Raw genomic sequence first — 17166 nt, 5'->3', positions numbered from 1 at the left:
TTCCTCTCCCCTCCAGATGGCCTTGTATTTCTGCACCGGTGTGCTGCGGGACGAAGTTCACTTTCGACACTATGCCCTAAATGTGCCCCTCTACACCCATTTCACCTCGCCCATCCGCCGCTTTGCTGACGTCCTGGTTCACCGGCTTCTTGCGGCCTCTCTCGGTAGGTTGGAGAGCCTCAAGCCCTCCTGTGGCCACCTGTACGGACCAGACTGAGGGAAGCGGGTCACCCTAGGCTAGCTGGCAGGAGAGTCTGGCCAAAGGACAGCTGACATTCACCATGGTCACTGGCTGGGCCTAGGGAGCCAGCCAGGAGCCAGTGTGGAGTCCCAGTGTACCAGAGCTGGGAAGACCAGAGGGGTCCAGTCCCACCACACCTGTAATGCCCTGACCAAACCACTGCTCCCTACATGCTTGGTGGGTAGATTTCAGAGGAAGAGGTCACAAATAGTGAGAGAAACAAGTTATTTGGTTTTTCTATTTATTTCAGCCCACATAATTTCCTTTCTGTTGTTGGGGTTTTATGTATTTAAGAATGCAGTTCTGAGTGGGGGTCCCTCAGCTTCCACAGCCTGCCTGCCAAGAGAGGGAGCCATGGCATAAAGTGAGGACTGCCAGGGCCAAACTTACACATGCTTCTCTTGGAGAGAGCTGAGGGCCCAGCTTTTCTCTTCCCTCCCTCCTTACCCTCTCAGGGCTTGCAGAAGAAGGGAGGTACCTGACTAGCTAGTCTCTTTCCTCTGGGTCTGTACCCCAGCCCAGCTCTGAAGGGCCCCTCCCTTCTTCTTGCCAGGTTCCGCAGAGCCCCTGACCCTGAGTGCAGATGCCCTCCAGAAACAGGCTGACCACTGCAATGACCGGCGGATGGCCTCCAAAAGGGTGCAGGAGCTCAGCACCAACCTCTTCTTTGCCATCATGGTCAGGGTAAGGCAGTCCGAGGCTCTCAGCCCTTCTCTCTCCCTCCCCCCTCATCCCCAGGCTGAGCTTACTCCTCCCCCATCCATGGCACCTGGCTAGCTCTGGACTTGCCTCTGAAAGGGGAGCAGAGGCTGGGGTTTGGGGTGCAGCCCTAGCCCCAAGAAGCACAGTGTCCTCCTGGCCTGGTGGTGCATGCAATACCTTGTCCTGGGCCCCTGGGCCTATAGGTGACCTTGTAGCGTTCTTGCCTCCCACAGGAGAGCGGCCCCTTGGAGTCAGAGGCCATGGTGATGGGGGTTCTGAACAAGGCCTTCGATGTGCTGGTGTTACGCTTTGGAGTGCAGAAGCGTGTTTACTGTAATGTGAGTGCGGCTGTGGGCTGAGGGGAGAGCAGCTGTCGAAGCCCAGAGAGCCCTGTGGGAACAGGGGAGTGAAGGGGAAGCCCCTCACCAGTGACCAGAAGAGAAAGGAGCAGAAGGGACAGCCCTGGAGCATTACCCCAGCGCCAAGACTGGTGCCGGCCTTGGCAGAGGATGGGGAGAGACAGGAGGCCCAAGGGCCCCTTCTTTCCCCCCCCATGTCCCTCTCCCTTTCCCTCCCTCAGCCCCTCTTCCTCCGCCCTCTTCTCCCTGCCCCTAGGAAGGATAAGGATCTTCACTGAGCTACAGTTGAATGTTCTTATGGAGGATCAAAGTGGAATTTGCCTGGAGAGTATTTCCACGTAGTGAATGAAAACGCAGCTGGAGACAGTGTCCTTTACGGGGATCCTTGGGATCACTTCCCACTTGGGCTTTACCTACAGATCAGTGTCTCTCTTGGCAGTGTAACCCCCCACATTTTTGTGACGGCTGGCTGCCCTTAGTGGTCGGGCTTGCACCCTTTGGCTGGCTGTGTTGTGTGCTTCAGGGCCTGACATGGCACTGTGTGTCCACTCTAAGCCCCTCTAAGAGTGGACACTCTAAGCCCCTCTAAGAGTGGGGCTTAGAAAGGACCTGGCTCCCTCAGCCCCTCTCTCCTGGCCCATCCCCCTTCTCCTGGCACCATTGATGGCTCAGCCTCTGTAAGCTTAGCTGCAGTGGTTTTCAGACCATGAATGTCCAGTTACTCACTAGACCTAGACTGGAAACCTTTCCTACTTGGGGTCAGGCCTGCCAGCATTGTGCTCTGCTGGTATGGCCTTCCAAAACTGGGGGTTACCTTCAGGCTCCAATGAGGCAGGACCTAACTAGACTACAAGCCTTAAATAGAAAATCTGAAATGCATTTTGCTGCCTAGTCCCACCATCTCTATTCAGAGCCCTCAAATTGGCTCCACAGATTTGCAGCCGAACCCTGCCTTCCCAGGCCTCTGCGGATGCACTAGATTCCTGGCCAGGTGCCCCTGTACTGGGCCTTCATTTGGAAGGGGAGGTGAAAGCCGCACCTCTGTTCCGAAGGGCTACCACCTCCTGCCAGGACACCCCAGCCCCAAGCAGGACCTCCCAGGCTTCTATCTTCTAGCCCCAGCTAGAAGTGGTAGTTGCTGGAAATGGGTGCCAGGTGTAGATGAGCTCCCCAGTGAACCACAGCAGGCATCTAGATGGGCCATGAGCAGCTGGGCTTCCATGGACTCTGACTGGCATTTAGGTTTATTCCTCCATCTGCTCATGGCCATGGCCATGGCCTCCTTCCTTCTGGAACCTGGGCTTAGAAGGCCCACAACTGCCCTCCACCTGCCTACTTGTCTCTTACTAGGCTGCCAGATGGAGGATGGGAGGGTGCAGACAGAGAGGGAGGTTAGGGGGCAGATGTGGGCGTGGAGCCAACTCCAGGGGGCTTGGCGATTCCTGGACCCTGGAGCAGCCCAGAAATCCAGAGGACTCATGTCTCCCCACAGGCACTGCCGCTACAGGATTACCACTTTAGAAAGGTGGGGAAGAAACCAGAGCTGACTCTCATCTGGGAGCCTGGGAACCCCCAGGAGAAGGCAGTGCATCAGGTGAGACCGGCCAGAGAGGTGGGCGGGGCGGGAGGGTGCCTCGGCCAGCCCCCAGCAGCTGAGGCCCAGAACAGGGCCTATAGTCAGGGCTTCCTGACTCTTCTGTGTCCTGGCTGCTTCTGAAATGAGTCCCCCAGAGGGCCCAGATCCCAGAGGACTCCTGGGGGGTGGGGCAGGGGTCAGACAGCAAGTCCTGGCCTCTGCCTGCTGTGGCCCCTGGGAAGGCTCTGCCTATTGGTTCTGTGCAAGGGGCATGGGCCAGGCCGGGTCCATGCTCTCCCCCAGGGCTGACCTTTGCTCTCCCCGACTGCAGGTGATTGCCATCTTCAGCCTTGTAGAGGTGCTTCTGGAGGCAGAGGACGATACCCTCAAATACAGCGCTGTCCTCAAGAGGCCGGAGACAGCACCAGAGGATGGGCCGGAGGATCAAGACGGATGAATGCCTGGCATGGTGACCCAGCATCGCCTCCCCTCTGCCCAGCTAACTTGGCTGAGCTGGACGGATGGGACCTCTCCGAGCAAGAGGGGATTTTAAATTTGTTTAAAGTTTAAGTTAAGTTGAACAATTTGACAGTTTTTTTGGAGTTTAATTTTAACATGAACTGCAGGTGAAGAGAAGAGGGTGGGCATTAGACTGAGGTATTGGAAGAGAGGCAGGAGAGGAGGGGGTCGGGTGCTGTGCAGGGTGTGGCTGTCCGGCCCCAGCTTGGGGTTCTCTTGGTAAATCCACATCATGAAATAAATCGAATGAGAAGGGACAGTCTGGTATATGCGGCAGTTGAAGGGTTCCTGGCTGCTGTCAAGAAAGGGTGGACAAAGGACCCCCAGCTTCTGATCTGTCTGTGGTGCTTCACTGCCACTAGGCACCAGAGACATCTCAGCCACCCAGATTATTTATGTCAAGCCCTGGGTAATTTATAGACCCACCCCAGCAGGAGATTTATGCCAAGCATGTCATTTCTTCTAATTAAAAAATACATAATTGGTACACAGGATTTCCACTCCCCTACCCACCGTCCATAAATCAGAAGAATCCTCTCCCCCAGCAAATGCACACAAGGTTGGCATTGGCCATTCATAATGTCCTCATGACGTTCTGACCAGTGGCCTCTCTTAGGAACAGAAACTCCCAGACCCTGAGCTTTTCCTTCTTGGGTGCTTTCCTGACCCGACTGCCCCTCTCCTCATGCTAAGCCAACTCCCAGAGGTAGAGAGATTAGGCAGCTTCTGCTTGGCCCTGAGAAACAGGACCAGGAATCAAAGGGGGACCTTCCCAAGAGGCAGAGTTAGGCCAAATGTCAGAACAGTCTGGAGGAGGAGGAAGAGAAAGGTCCCCCAGTGGGCTGGACTGGGTGGCCTTGGGGAGAGTGGGCTTTCCTTCACTTGAGGTCTCCAAGCAGAGAGCACAGATGGGACCAGAGCCTTCATGGAGGATTGACTGTCAGGTTGAGCCCCAAGTCCCACCCAGCTCTGGAATTCTGGTTGTGACAGCTTATTTTTAAAGAAAAGAATAGATGAAAGAGGTCATGGAGTCACATTTTATGTTATGATATATCCAAAGGTGGTGGCAAGCACAGGGGAATGGTCAGCATCGGAGAAACAAAAGGGAAGCTGGGGCCTTCTCACTCTGACCCTCTGGAGAGCAGGACACAGGCCGCCCCCTGCCACGAGCAGCAATCAGTCATGAGACCAGGCTTCTCCCTCTTAGTCAGCAGGGGAGCCACTGACAATTCTTTGCTTTGCTTCAATGATAACTGTGTTCTTTAAGAGAAGAAGGAAGCATGGAAGGAACTGCTGCTCTGAATGGGACTCGGCTCAGACTGGTTTAGACTGGTCCTCTGAGGGCATAGAATGAATGCTCATCCTATGGGGTGGTGGCACCCGAGCTCATTCCCTGGAAGGGCTTCCAACCAAGCTTCCCTGGTCAGAGAAGAGAAACCGAGGCTTATTGGAATATCCCAGATGGGCACAATTAGGCTTTCCTCCACCCAGCTTCCTGGCATTTCAGGGATGCTGGGAAAGGAGGACCTCACATCCCAACCACCTCCATCCTTAGGTCTTAGATTTCCTGGCCATACTTACTGTGGAAAAAGACACTGGGACCTATGGAAAATTTCCAGTTATCACATCAGCCCCTGAGGCACTGACTGCTCTTGCCTTTATCAGCTTCCGTCTTCCCTGCTGAGATTCTGGAAGACTAGACCATCATCAAGAAAGCCCAGACTGGAACATGGGAAATCAATCCCTTTGTGACCAAAGCCATACTAGATATGGCCTGGGGGCTTTGGCATCCATCTGTTGACTCTTCAGAGTTCTGTGCAGGGGCTTTCAGATTCCCAGCAATGACCCAGAGGGGCCTCTGGGATCCCTGAGGAGCCTTTTCACGGACTCTGCCCCTCCCCCACAACCTTGTGAAGCAGCCCTGTTCGCCAGTCTTTCCTGACATCCAACCTGCTTTGTCCTCTGGGCTCCTAACAAGTCTACTAGCTCTCTTCTTCTGTGTGACAGACTGAATACTCAGTGCTGACTGGTGGCCCCTTAGGTCCTCTCCTGTGAATCTGCCCAACTCCATTGCATTCTCAGACAGTGTGAACCCAAGGTTCTTCATCATCTCTTGCTTTTCTCTGGACCCTCTCCAGCCTAGACCTGAAAATGGTGCTAGGGGGAGGGGGTCTGGCCAGAGCAGAATAGCGCAGGAGTCTTCCTCCACCCTCACCATGGTCACCTGCCCTCTTGACTCATTGTGAGCTCTGGAGCCCCTGGACTCCACAGAGAGTCTTCAGAGACTGCTCTCTAACCAGGCCTCCCCCACATGCTCCTTGTGGGTCTTTGAACACAAATGCAAGACTTTCCTTGGATCTTCCTGTCATATGCAATCTACCATCCATGCCTTTTTCTAAGTCATGGATCAAAACAGTGAATGGCCCAGAGCCAGACACACATCCCTGGTGCACTTCACCTGGAAACTCTTTCCAAGGGAATTCCACCGCTCACCCTGTTCTGAATTTGCCCAACTACACTCATCTGACCACATCTCTTCACAAAAAATAGCATGAGGGACTTTTAGTCAAAGGTCCTTCTGAAATCTAGGTGAGGAACTGACCTCAGCAGCAGCCTCCTGATCTGTAACCCTGACAGAACAGAGCATGGAGTGGCCTGTTCTTAATGAAGCCATGTCAGCTCTTTATGAGCTCCCTCCTCCCCCACTCCCCAATCATCCCATCAAGAGTAAATTGTACAGGAATTCACCAAGAATCAAGCCCAGCACATGGGTTTAATGATCAGACTGTTCCCCACAGTCTTTCGAGTGGGTTGTAATCATGTCACCAATCCTTTCATGACCCTTCAATATGATTTGTGTGCACTAGGTGGCTGGGACTCAGGAAGGTCAATCGACACTTCCTTGCCATCTCCCTCCGCATCTTGGGTATCACCTCCTTCTTAACCACCTTTGTTTTTTCTCCTCCAAAGATCATTATCCATGGCAGAGTCATCCCAGCCACCTTTCAGGCAAAAGTCCTGACATTTGTTAAAATTTCCCCTTTCCCCTAAGGAGCAGAATGCATTGCTGTCCTCAGTGTTCCCCACCAGCCTCTACTCATTCTGAGCATCAGCGCTTCTGACACTAGTCTTAGAGGACCATGCAGCAGCACCTTTGAGTTCACCATCCATTATTTGCCTTTTGTTTCCATCTCCCATCGATGTCTTCTTAAAACTGAGGTTGGGCAAGGAACTTCCTATGTTTCTCTCTCCTGACAGCTCTTCCCTTTCCCCCTGTTGAAATTGTTTCTCTTTATGTCTTCAGAATTTCATTGTCAAAACAAACCATTCCTCCCCAACTCACTTTCCCTCTAGAATTTTAGGCCAGTGTGATTCAATATATTCTTTCAGCAATTGCTTTGAGATCTGCTCTCCTAAAATCCAGACCACCTGTCACATTGTGTCAGGCTATCCCCCTCTTCTGTCAAACACTCTAAGAAGGTGGGGTCTGTTGGTTATGGTGAAATCTGGGTCTACATCTCCTCGAGTAGCAGCATCCAGAGGATGCAGGATCAGAGAATCTTACAGCTGAGAGAGGCCTTGCAGGCCAGCCAGTCCTGCCATTTCCTTTTAGAGAGGAAGAACTAAGATCCAGATCTCCCGAGAGATCCCGGGGCTACCCAGCTATTAGAGCCAGGAGTCAAGCCTAGGCCCTTTCCTCCTGTGTCTCTCAGGCTCTGCCCAGATGTTTCTGAGATTCACTGGAGAAAGCATCAAGGCTGGGGTACCAAGAGAGGTGGCTTAGAGTAGGAGACTGAGATGGACAAGAGGAAGATGTTGGAGAAGGGATGCAGAAGCCACTCCCATTGGTCCATGATCAGAAGGGATGACCTCCTCCTAATCATGGCTAATGGAAGTGCTGTGTGTCCTCTGTTGCTACCCCCTGAGAAGCCCCCAGCCCACCCCAGAGCCTCTCTGCTCCCCAGGCAATGGCTGGAGAAAGGCCTGGCAGAAGCTCCTCTCCTGAGGGTGCACTTGGACATGGTTTTTTTTGTCCTAGCTACCACAGTTCCTGGTGCAACCAGGAGTCTTACTGTTTGCTGGATTGAATTGATACCAAGGCTAAAACCAGCAGTAAGTGTGAGCCAGGCTCTTCCTGTGCATTTCTCCAAGCCATATGTGCCCAAATTATTACAGCCAACGAGAAGGGGCTTCCCACATCCCTTTGCTTTTTCAGATAAAAGATATCGTACTATGTAATGGCCTGTGTCTAAGCTGATCACCGGGAGAGGACACTAAGCCAAGGAGGAGGAACTGCTCTAGTGCAGCAAACAATTGGTGCCCAACTTCTACCTCAGGGCACCACCTGAGAAAGCAGTGGGGGGTGGACATCCCACCTCTCCGTACATTATCTTTGACCAAGAACCTGTAAACTGGAGGTCTACAGGCAGGAGGCAGAGACCTAGTGCTGACTTGCTTGGGCCTAAGAAATCCTCCCTGATCTACAGCTGAGCACATACATTGTGGGTCAGCTCTCACCACCACCATCTTTAGATAGAACTCCCCTCTGGGGCCAGAGCATCCCTTGTTCTGCTGCAGTCATGCCTTTTCTGGCTGTAAGCCTTCCACCTCTCCCGTCCTCCCACACTGCAGAGAGGATGGAAGAAACCAGTTCACAGGATTGTCACCTAGGGCACAGCAAAACTCTTATTCCTTATTTAACTCCATCCCACTTTATTTTTTACTCCACAGTCCCCTAGCCCCACCTCTTATGGTAGAAATCTCCAATTCCTACTTCACTAGAAATAACAAGCTATCTTTTCGGGGTGTGGGGGAGGAGGGGAGAAGGAGGTGTTTGGAAATGAGGAAACACAAGAGATCCAGCTTTACAAAAGACTAGAGGCCTCCTGTGAGCTAGCTCCCTGGGTCTCTAAGATAGGGCTGTGGCTTTTCCCTTTGCCAGGGCCAGCCCCACTGTGTGCTCATGAGTTTGCCCCCATCGATCTTTGCTTCTCTTTCACTTTTCCCTCTCTACCAGCTCTTTCCCTGCTGCTTACCAGCATGCTACAGTGGCCTCTCTCCTTAAAATGTTTCCTGAGCCCGGCATCCCCTCAAACTGGTCATTCCACTGCCAGACTCCAAGAAGGTTCCTTCTCATTGTTCTCTCTTTTCCTCAGGCCTTTGTAGTCTGACTTGTGACCCCACCACTCAATTGGAACTACCCTCCCCAAGGGGAATTAAAAGGATCTCTTCACTGCTAGATCTGGTGTCCTTTTCTCAGTCTCTTCCTTCTTGGTTTTTGCAGTTTTAATGCTGTAGGCCACACCTCTTGCTCAGAGACACTTTTCTCCCTTGGTTTTTGTGATGATTGTCTTAATTTTCCCACCAATCTGACCCCTTCTTTCAGGAGACTTTGTTAAATTGTCGTTAATCTCTTGCCCTCTTGGGATAGGTGTTCCCCACAGTTCTGTTCCAGGCTGTCTTCTGTTTTCTCTGTCTTGGAGAGAGTCACTGTTCTAACAGTTAGGAGAGTGACTCCCAACATTATTCATCCACTCTTAATCTGTCTTCAGTCTCATATCTCCAACTGCCCACTAGACATCTCCTGGGTAACCAGTAGGCATCTCACCCTAGGCAGGTCCAAAGTAGAAGTTGTCCCCTTCCCCCTTGAACCTGCCCCTCCTCCACACTGCCTGATTCTGGTGTGGGCACCACTTCATCTCAAAGGTGTCCTTGGCTTTTCCCTCTCCCTCCTCCCTCACCAGTCAGTTACAAGCCTTCTCTGTTATACTTTCGCATCTCTAGTTGGGGCTTTCCTTCTACCTAAGGCAGTTAGCAATTGTTCTCCACTTCTTCCTCCTTGGTCTCCCCTTTTAAGGAGGCTTCTCTCGCTTCTGAACTCGGCTTCCCCTGCCCCACCTCCCCTTGTGAGAGCAGAGTCCTTCACCTTCCTTGTACTGGGATGTGCTGCATTGCGCTAGTAGAATATCAACTCCTTAAAGGCAAAGACACATTGTCCTTCTGTCTTTATAGCCTCTTGGCTTAGCTTAGTGACTCACATTGAAGACATGAAAGTCTCTAACTTTTGTTATCTAGTGTTTGTCACACTGAGTTGAATTATTCCACCAGATCATTAGAATAAATAGTGATTTAGTGATAGAATAGATATTGGTTAAACTAGAAATTGTTTGAAGTCAGATCTACAGTATTAATGCTTCTACCAGGGTCACAGTTGACTAAAGGCAAATTCCTAATTCAGTTGAATGAGTCTGTAAGACTGCAAACCTTCATCTTACGTCCCCAGAACAACAAATAAGCAACTTGCGTTTGCCGCTGCACATGATTATGACTAACCAGGGCACCGTGTCAGTGACGTGCCCACAGGCTCACCAAGCACCTGACGTGAACCACGGGTTTGGTTTTGGTATTTTGGGTAAAGGCTGTGATCTCAGTGGGGCAGGAAATTGCCTCTGCAAATGCAGATCAGTGTACTTCCTTCAACTTGTAATCAGAGATTTTCCTTACAGATTTCTTAGCCCTTTGGAAAGTTATTCATTAAGTTGTCCACTCTGACAAAGCGCAGAAGTGGAATTGATTGAAAGTGTTGGACCAGCTGACCTCAGAGCCCCTCCCAGCCCTCAGGCCTCTGATCCCCTGTGATTCTCAGTCACTGGGGACAGCGATCTGTCATGCTGGGTTTGAGTAGCGCACAGGTCAGCAGTGGGTTTGGTCTCCTTCCCATTGTATCCTCACACAGCTTAGGAGGTCCCTTCTTAAAGATCTTTCACAAGGGATGAAGCGGAAGCCATTAGATTTTAAGCGACCTCTCCGCAGTCACAGTAAGGGTCACGCCTCCTTTTGCTTTGAGTCTGGTACGACATATGCACTGTTTTCATTCAGTTATGTCTTGGCTGTATCGGCCATCCTTATTAAAAGGCCAGGCAGTCATTGTGCCAAGATAAACATTTCTGAGGTCTTTGTGTGGAAGCAGGTAATGGCACAAACCCTGTTCTCTGCCTCCTTAGTCTTTGGCCTTCCCACTTTCAGGGAAGGGCTTTTGGGCACTTTGGAATCTCCTGGTTGATCAGGAGAGTGAATGAACCAAAAGGGGACTGGGGAACTTCTGTCCTGGGGGGAGGGCCTGAAGGCATCTATGGGGGAGGAGTTGACCAGCAAGCATTTCCCAGATCTACCCCTTCTCTCCACTCCCCACCAAATCCAGGTCCTTGGGATCACTTCTTACCTAAGTTCTTGCACTAACCTCCAAATGGGTCTCCCTACTTCAGTCTCCCCTCTCTGCAGTCATCTTCCACACAGCTGCCAAAGGGATTTTTCAAAATAAGAAAGATTACATTACTCCCATAGGCTCCCTCTTGCCTTCAGGATAAAATACAGACTTCATGTGACATTTGAAGCCCTTCCTAATCTGCCTTGATCCTTTATTTCCAGCTGCACAGAAACATCATTACTGCCAACCCATTCCAACCAAACTGACCTCTTTGTGCCTCCCCCTCCACGAGGCTCCTTCCTGACCCTCTGCACCTCTGTTCTGGCTGCTCCCCAGCCCTGGGACCCCCTCTCTCCTCCCCCAACCTCGTGTTTGTACTTCAAGCCCAGGCCAGGAGCCACTTCCTAGGCCACAGTATGTCTCTGCATCTACTGCTGTCTTTTGTGATAACATTTATCCATGTAGGTGTTGTCTCCTCCAGTAGGATGTAAGCAGAGGCAGTTTTAGCTTTGTTTCTGTTATCACTGCTGCCTAGCATGGGGCCTGGCACACAGTAGGCAGTTAATGAATGGTGCCTGAATTGAACTGAAATGGCATGTGAACAGGAGCCATAGCACCTGGTGCCTGACAGGACATTAGTGGTCAGGGAGTAGCCCTGGGGTTGGGGGACGCTGACCCCTCAAAGGGCAGTAACACTTCTCACAGAGAAGCCCTTGGAGATTTAACCTTTGAGAAAATCATGATTCTTTTGCCTCAGGTTCATTTGCTCCAGAGACCTTACTTTTAAAAAGTCCAGATCAGAAAAAGAAAAGCTCAGTGTTGGGAAAATAAAAGAAATAGACATGGAAGATGGCATCTACTCAGTAGGTTATCGGATCTAACTCAGGATCTCCAGCTGGGGAGAAAGGATGCCCCGACAGGTACGATGGAAGGAACGTTGGAAGGAACGTTGGCTCTGGAGCCAGAACACATGGGTTCAGATCTCACCTCTGACATCCTTGGTGTGACCTTGGCCACATCACTTAGCAGCCTTCTGCCTCAGTGTCCTCATCTGTAAAATGAAGGTGTTGGATTAAATGGCCTGTGATATGCTTTACTGTTCTCAGTCTAGGATCCTTTGGTCAGAATTAATGCTAAATCACAAACCACAGGTCTGGTCTCTGAAGGGAGCTGCTTTTTGTCATTCTTTAGATGACAGAAGCCAAAAGGTTTTACAAAATATTCTTAGCCATGTTCCATTATGGTGCGCTTCACCCCCAGAACAGGCAGACTGAGGGCTTGTCCTCTGCAGCGAGGTTGAGCTCTGCCAGGTTAGAGGACTGACTGTTGCCACCAAGCTCTTCCAAGGAGGGGGACCGATCAGTCAGTGGACATGTTTATTAATGCCTACTGTGCATTGTGTACTATGCTAACTACAAAGACTCTGAACAGAGCAGCCCAGCAGATATGAAGGCCCTGTATTGTACGAGGTCCCTCACATGTCTATACAGGCTCACAGCATCCCAGCTCTGCATTCAGAGTTCTGGTTCCCAACTTTGCACAGAGTTAAGTGGATGGTAGTGGATGGCTACTCCCAGATTCTCTTCCTTCATGTGGTTTCTGGCTTCTCACATCCCTGCCTGACTTGGGTCTCCCTGGACCTCATCTATTAAAAAAAAATCCAAGATTTGATCTCCTTTTTGGCCCTGATGGCCTACGAACCTCGTAACTCAGAGTGAGTTTTTGGTGGCCCTTTGATTCTCCTAAGTTCCTAATTTAAAGGAAACTCTTTTTGAGCAGTATACATGGCTATTTGACTCTGGTAAGCTGCTCGTGAACTCTAGCAGTCAACACTCAGTCTTCCTGCAGTCCTTTCATTCATCTTGTTGACTGGTCTGTGTTTCCTTCCACCCTCTCAGAATTGGAAAATGAGCTCTTTCCCCTTCAACCCTCCAGAGCCCCTCACAACAGAAGTGCTTCACCTTGTGTGTCATGGAGCTCTTTGCCTGGTGAAGCCAATGGACCCCTTCTCAGTATCATGTTTTTAAATGTATAAAATAAATAGGATAGGATTACAGAGAAAAAGGCTATATTGAATTATCGAGATACTTAATATGAAAAACCAGTCCAGGAGCCCCACCCTTGGAAGCCTCCATTTGGTTTTCAGCTTGTGCCCAAAGCCCTTTGGCAGCCCCCCTACCCAATTCTGTCTCTACAGCTGCCTTCCCTCGGGCTTCATTTAAAGATCTGCAGTTTAAGGTCCTCCGAAGTCTGCCATCCTAACCTTTCTTCATGTCACTTCCCTTTGTGAGCCCTACATTTCTGCCAAAGTGAACTTACTAGCTATTTCTTGTTCTGGATGTTACGTCTCCTACCTCCATGAATTTGCAACAAGCTCTCCCCTAGGCCTGGAGTGCAACTTACTCATCCTCTCTCCCACAGCTTATTTCTAGACCCTCTACTATAGATGCCTCAACCACAGGATCCCTCTACCACACAATGACACATGTCCCTGAGGCCTTTCTTTGCTTTAACATCTCCAGGGAGATGTAGTTCACTCCCTTGAGGCAGCCCATCAGACTTCTGTGGTCAGAGAGTCATCTTGATGGGGCGCCTCAGCCAGATGGTCCTAATTCTGCATCCTGGAACCTAAGCAGAGTCCAGCTGGGCTGGACCAGCCCTAGAGGCTGTGTCCATCTCAGGGCAGCCAAAGGTCACGTTGGCTCCCAAGCACTCTTCCAGACGAGCTGCCCTCCAGCTGTTGCTTCACCCACCATAGACTTGGGAGCTTGGTTTTTTGAACCAGTGGAAACATCATCTGTATTTCCACTAAAATTTGTCTTTTTAGATTCGACACTTGATGCTTGAAGGGTAGCACTCACTATCCCTCCGCTTATTGTTGTCCTTGGTAGCCATTTTTTCTGTCAAAAGATGAGACTTCTTGGTAGCAAAAATAGGAGTAGAGTAAGAATTCATCCTCTCCACCTTTTCTCAGCTTTCTCATTATTATCTTTCTATCTGCCTTGGTTTACTCCATGCTCAGCTGTGCCTTTTAGAATCCTTCACTTCCATCAAGACTTGAGGCAGGAGCTGCCTCATACAAGGAGCCTTGCTTGATCCCTCCTCCCAGTGTGCGGATTCAGTCCTCCCCTTTACATTAGCTGAAATGTACCAGTTTTACCTGTTGTCTCCCAGAATAATGGGAGCCTCGGAGAATGACCTTGATTTTTGGTTTGGTTTGGGGGTTTTGTTCCTATAGCCTCAGCTGCTAACAGAGCGTTTTCCATGTGGTGGGTTCTTAATAAGCAATGTTCAGCTTAACAGTTGAAGAAACTGAGATCTGGAAATGTCCTGTGATTTACCTAGTCATATAGGTAGTAAGTAATAGAACTGGGACTCAACCTAGGTCCTCTTAACACCTGTTCTGTCGCTCTTACCATGTCAATTGTGTCCAACTCTCCATGACCCCTTTTGGGGTTTTCTTGGCAAAGATACTGGGGTGGTTTGCCATTTGCTTCTCCAGATCATTTGACAGATGAGGAAACTGAGGCAAACAAGATGAAATGACTTACCCAGGATCACACAGCTAGTGAATGTCTGTGGCCAGATTTGAACTCATGAAGATGAATCTTCTTGACTGCACTATGACGCCACCTAGCTGCCCTCGGTTCTAATTTCTCTCTGGATCCCCAGATACAGACTTTAGACTTTTCCTAGACATGTCCCACCCCCCACCCCCTGTGCTCTGGGCCCTGTTTCTCCCTCTGTAAACTGAGGAAGAGGATGATCTCTAGGAATACCTCCTAGTTCCATTGCATTTGTCCTTACATGTATCCCACTAGCTCCTTAAACTCAGCAACCCAAAACTGAGCTCGTCCTCTCCCCCCACCCCCAGCCTCCCTATTTCTGTTTAAGGCTCTGCCATCTTGCCAGACTAGAAACCTTGATAGCGGCCCCAGCACTCTCCTCCAGGCCTGTTCATTCCACCCCTGTCTGTTTCCCATCTTTCCTGTTCTCTCTTGCATGTTCACCGCTTTGGCTTAGTGTTATTGCAGTAACTGATGATGGGCTTCCCTCCTCCTGCCCCTCTTACTCCGACATCTTCGGTGGCTCCCCCTTGCCTGGGCATAGATACAAGCCCTTGGATTTGGCTCCCAGCTACTCACCCTCCCCTTTCCTGCCTCATCTTGAGTTGTCCCTGTGTGTGGAACACTCTGGGCCCAGCTTGGCTGCCACCTTCCCTATAACGCCATCCCTGACTCCCCAGACAACAGCCTCCTCTCCTTCCTCAATTTCTTAGATTGTCCCTTCCCCCACTCCTGCCACCCCACCCCTGTCTTGTCTCCTTAGGTGTATGCGTGTCACATTCCCCCATTAGACAATAAATTGGGACAATAAATACTCTTGTGACCTAGCCCACAGGGTTGTTGTAAAAGGCACCATGGAATTGTGACACTGTAATTACTATCTAATTATCATTTTATGTACTCCGCTATGTAAGCTCCTTGAAGGCAGTGACCTGTCTTCAGCCTTCTGTATTGCCAACGCCGTGCCCTGCATGTTGTGGCTGCTTAATAAATGCTTGATCCATTGAGTGGAAAGGGGCCCAGCTGGCCAGGGCTGTCCTCGTCCTTCTTGTCAACTTCCCAGCATTTGACACTTTGCCTCTTGGGATCTCTCCCTTGGCCCATGGCCACCTGTGGCCTTAGGTTTGGGGGTTCAGAGTACACGTTGACCTTCTGGGGGGAGAGGGAAGAGGCCCAGCCAGCAGAGCCTGCAGCCCTTCCCTCCTGCCTCTTTCAGGTGCCCTGGGCCCCTTTGCTCTCTCTGCCCTTGACCCATCTGGGGGAAAGAGCGAATGAGTCTGGGGAGCTTCCTTCCCCAGAAATGGACATTTTAAGCCTTTGTTCCCTAATTGAAGAGTGAAGGAACTTAGGGGACTAGCAAATAAGTGTGGCATTGGAGGTTTGATTTTTGGTTTTGTTTTTTGAGAAGGGAACCCTCTGTTTAGCATGAAGTTAAACTTCCCAAACTTGTAAAGACAACCTGATGTAGTCCTTAAAAGGGAAGAGGAGATCTGGGAGTGAATATTTGGGGCTAGTGTTGCAAAAGGCAGAAATCCACTGGAGGTGTCATGGTTTTCTTCTCCTAGAACCTGGGGAGTCAAGTCAACCCAGTCACCTCCCTCTGAACCTTCTATGTGTCCCAGCACAGCTGGGCAACAAGCTGATGAAGCCCATGGGCGTCCGCCCAGAATCATGTTCTTAAATGCATAAGATTATACACATAGGATTACCAAGGAAACCAATCATATGGAAATAACAAAGATCAATTTTTTTTTGAAAAGGAAGTTTGTTCCATAGTTCATGGACCCCTTAAAATATTCTAGACCTTCCCCTAACCCCTTTCCCACCTGAACACACACAGAATCTTTTCCTACTTCCCTGGTTCCTAATCCATTCTTTGCTTTCCTTCCCCAAAAAGACTCGGGAGTGTCAGAGATCCAGAACACATTGTTTGTATCCACCCTCTTCCAGCCTGAGAGTGAAGGGATCATATGGTCACTCCACAGACGTTCCAGCTGCCTTCAGCCCTCAGGTAACCAGAACACCTCAGAGATGAAAGGAAGTGGCCAGATGGCATGAGAGGACGGCACAGAGATGGCTTAGCAGGTCTCAGAACCATTGCTTGGACCATCAGCTCCGACCCCAAAGCCTAGTCTTCCTTTTTACAGAGGATGTTGCAAAGGGATTTCTCCAAGTATTTGTGAGACATCTATAATGCAATAGGCATTAGGTGCATGCATGCACACACACACACACACACACACACACACACACACACACACACACACACACACACACACACACACACACACACACACACACACACACACACACACACACACACACACACACACACACACACACACACACGGTTTAGAGACAGAGATGAAGAGCCGCCTTGGGTCCAGATCTGGGAAATTGAATCCAAGCCCTTTGTCCTCACAACCCTGAGAAGTCCCATGCTCATCTTGCCATTCAGAGCCTACGACTCACTTTCCTGGCCCCTGGCTGATGAGGGCTGCTCTCCATATGCTGCCTTCCATACCTCTTTACAGGCAGCCTCCACACTCCCTGGCAGGCACTGTCTGCAGGAAAGGGGGAGCCTTTCCTGGCCCTCCTTCCAGAAACAGCTTTGTGTGAATGTTGTGTGTACTTGTGTCTGGCTTGTGCCCACCCTCCCCCATCCTAGCATGAGAGCTCCTTGAAGGCAGATCCTTTCATTTTGTGGTCTTTGTATCCTGAACACACTGTATTCTACGGCGTTTCCTGGTGCACAGTTGGTGCTTAATAAATGTTGAATGGGAGGAGAAACTGTAGACATCACCGGTCATATCAGAGAACTGTCAAGGGGAGAAGGAAAAATCTATAAAAATTTGGTTTCTTCCCTATCCAAGTAAAATTAATTGTAACCAGATGAGCTGATTACCATTTTTACCCTTTCACCCTGAAAAGAGAGCTGGAGAGCCGTTGGGCTACCCTCTTCAATTTACATGTAAGAAAACAGGTCTAGCGAGGAG

The 17166-nt window shown here is 50.2% G+C and overlaps 1 protein-coding gene across 4 annotated transcripts in view; it reads left to right on the top strand.

Annotated features, from left to right (window-relative positions):
* Positions 1–15184, top strand: part of DIS3L2 (DIS3 like 3'-5' exoribonuclease 2) — a 393028-nt gene extending 377844 nt beyond the window's left edge. For all 4 annotated transcript variants that reach the window (XM_072637426.1, XM_072637425.1, XM_072637427.1 and 1 more), the window contains 5 exons: positions 17–164; positions 795–925; positions 1177–1281; positions 2795–2896; positions 3210–15184. In XM_072637426.1, the coding sequence (XP_072493527.1) occupies positions 17–164; positions 795–925; positions 1177–1281; positions 2795–2896; positions 3210–3335 (612 nt within the window). In that variant the 3' untranslated portion in view covers positions 3336–15184. The remainder of the gene's footprint in view (positions 1–16; positions 165–794; positions 926–1176; positions 1282–2794; positions 2897–3209) is intronic.
* Positions 15185–17166: the final 1982 nt, after the last annotated feature.

Source organism: Notamacropus eugenii, chromosome 2 (genome assembly GCF_028372415.1).
Source record: "Notamacropus eugenii isolate mMacEug1 chromosome 2, mMacEug1.pri_v2, whole genome shotgun sequence".
Lineage (NCBI taxonomy): Eukaryota > Metazoa > Chordata > Mammalia > Diprotodontia > Macropodidae > Notamacropus > Notamacropus eugenii.
This window is presented reverse-complemented; position numbering and strand designations above follow the sequence as displayed.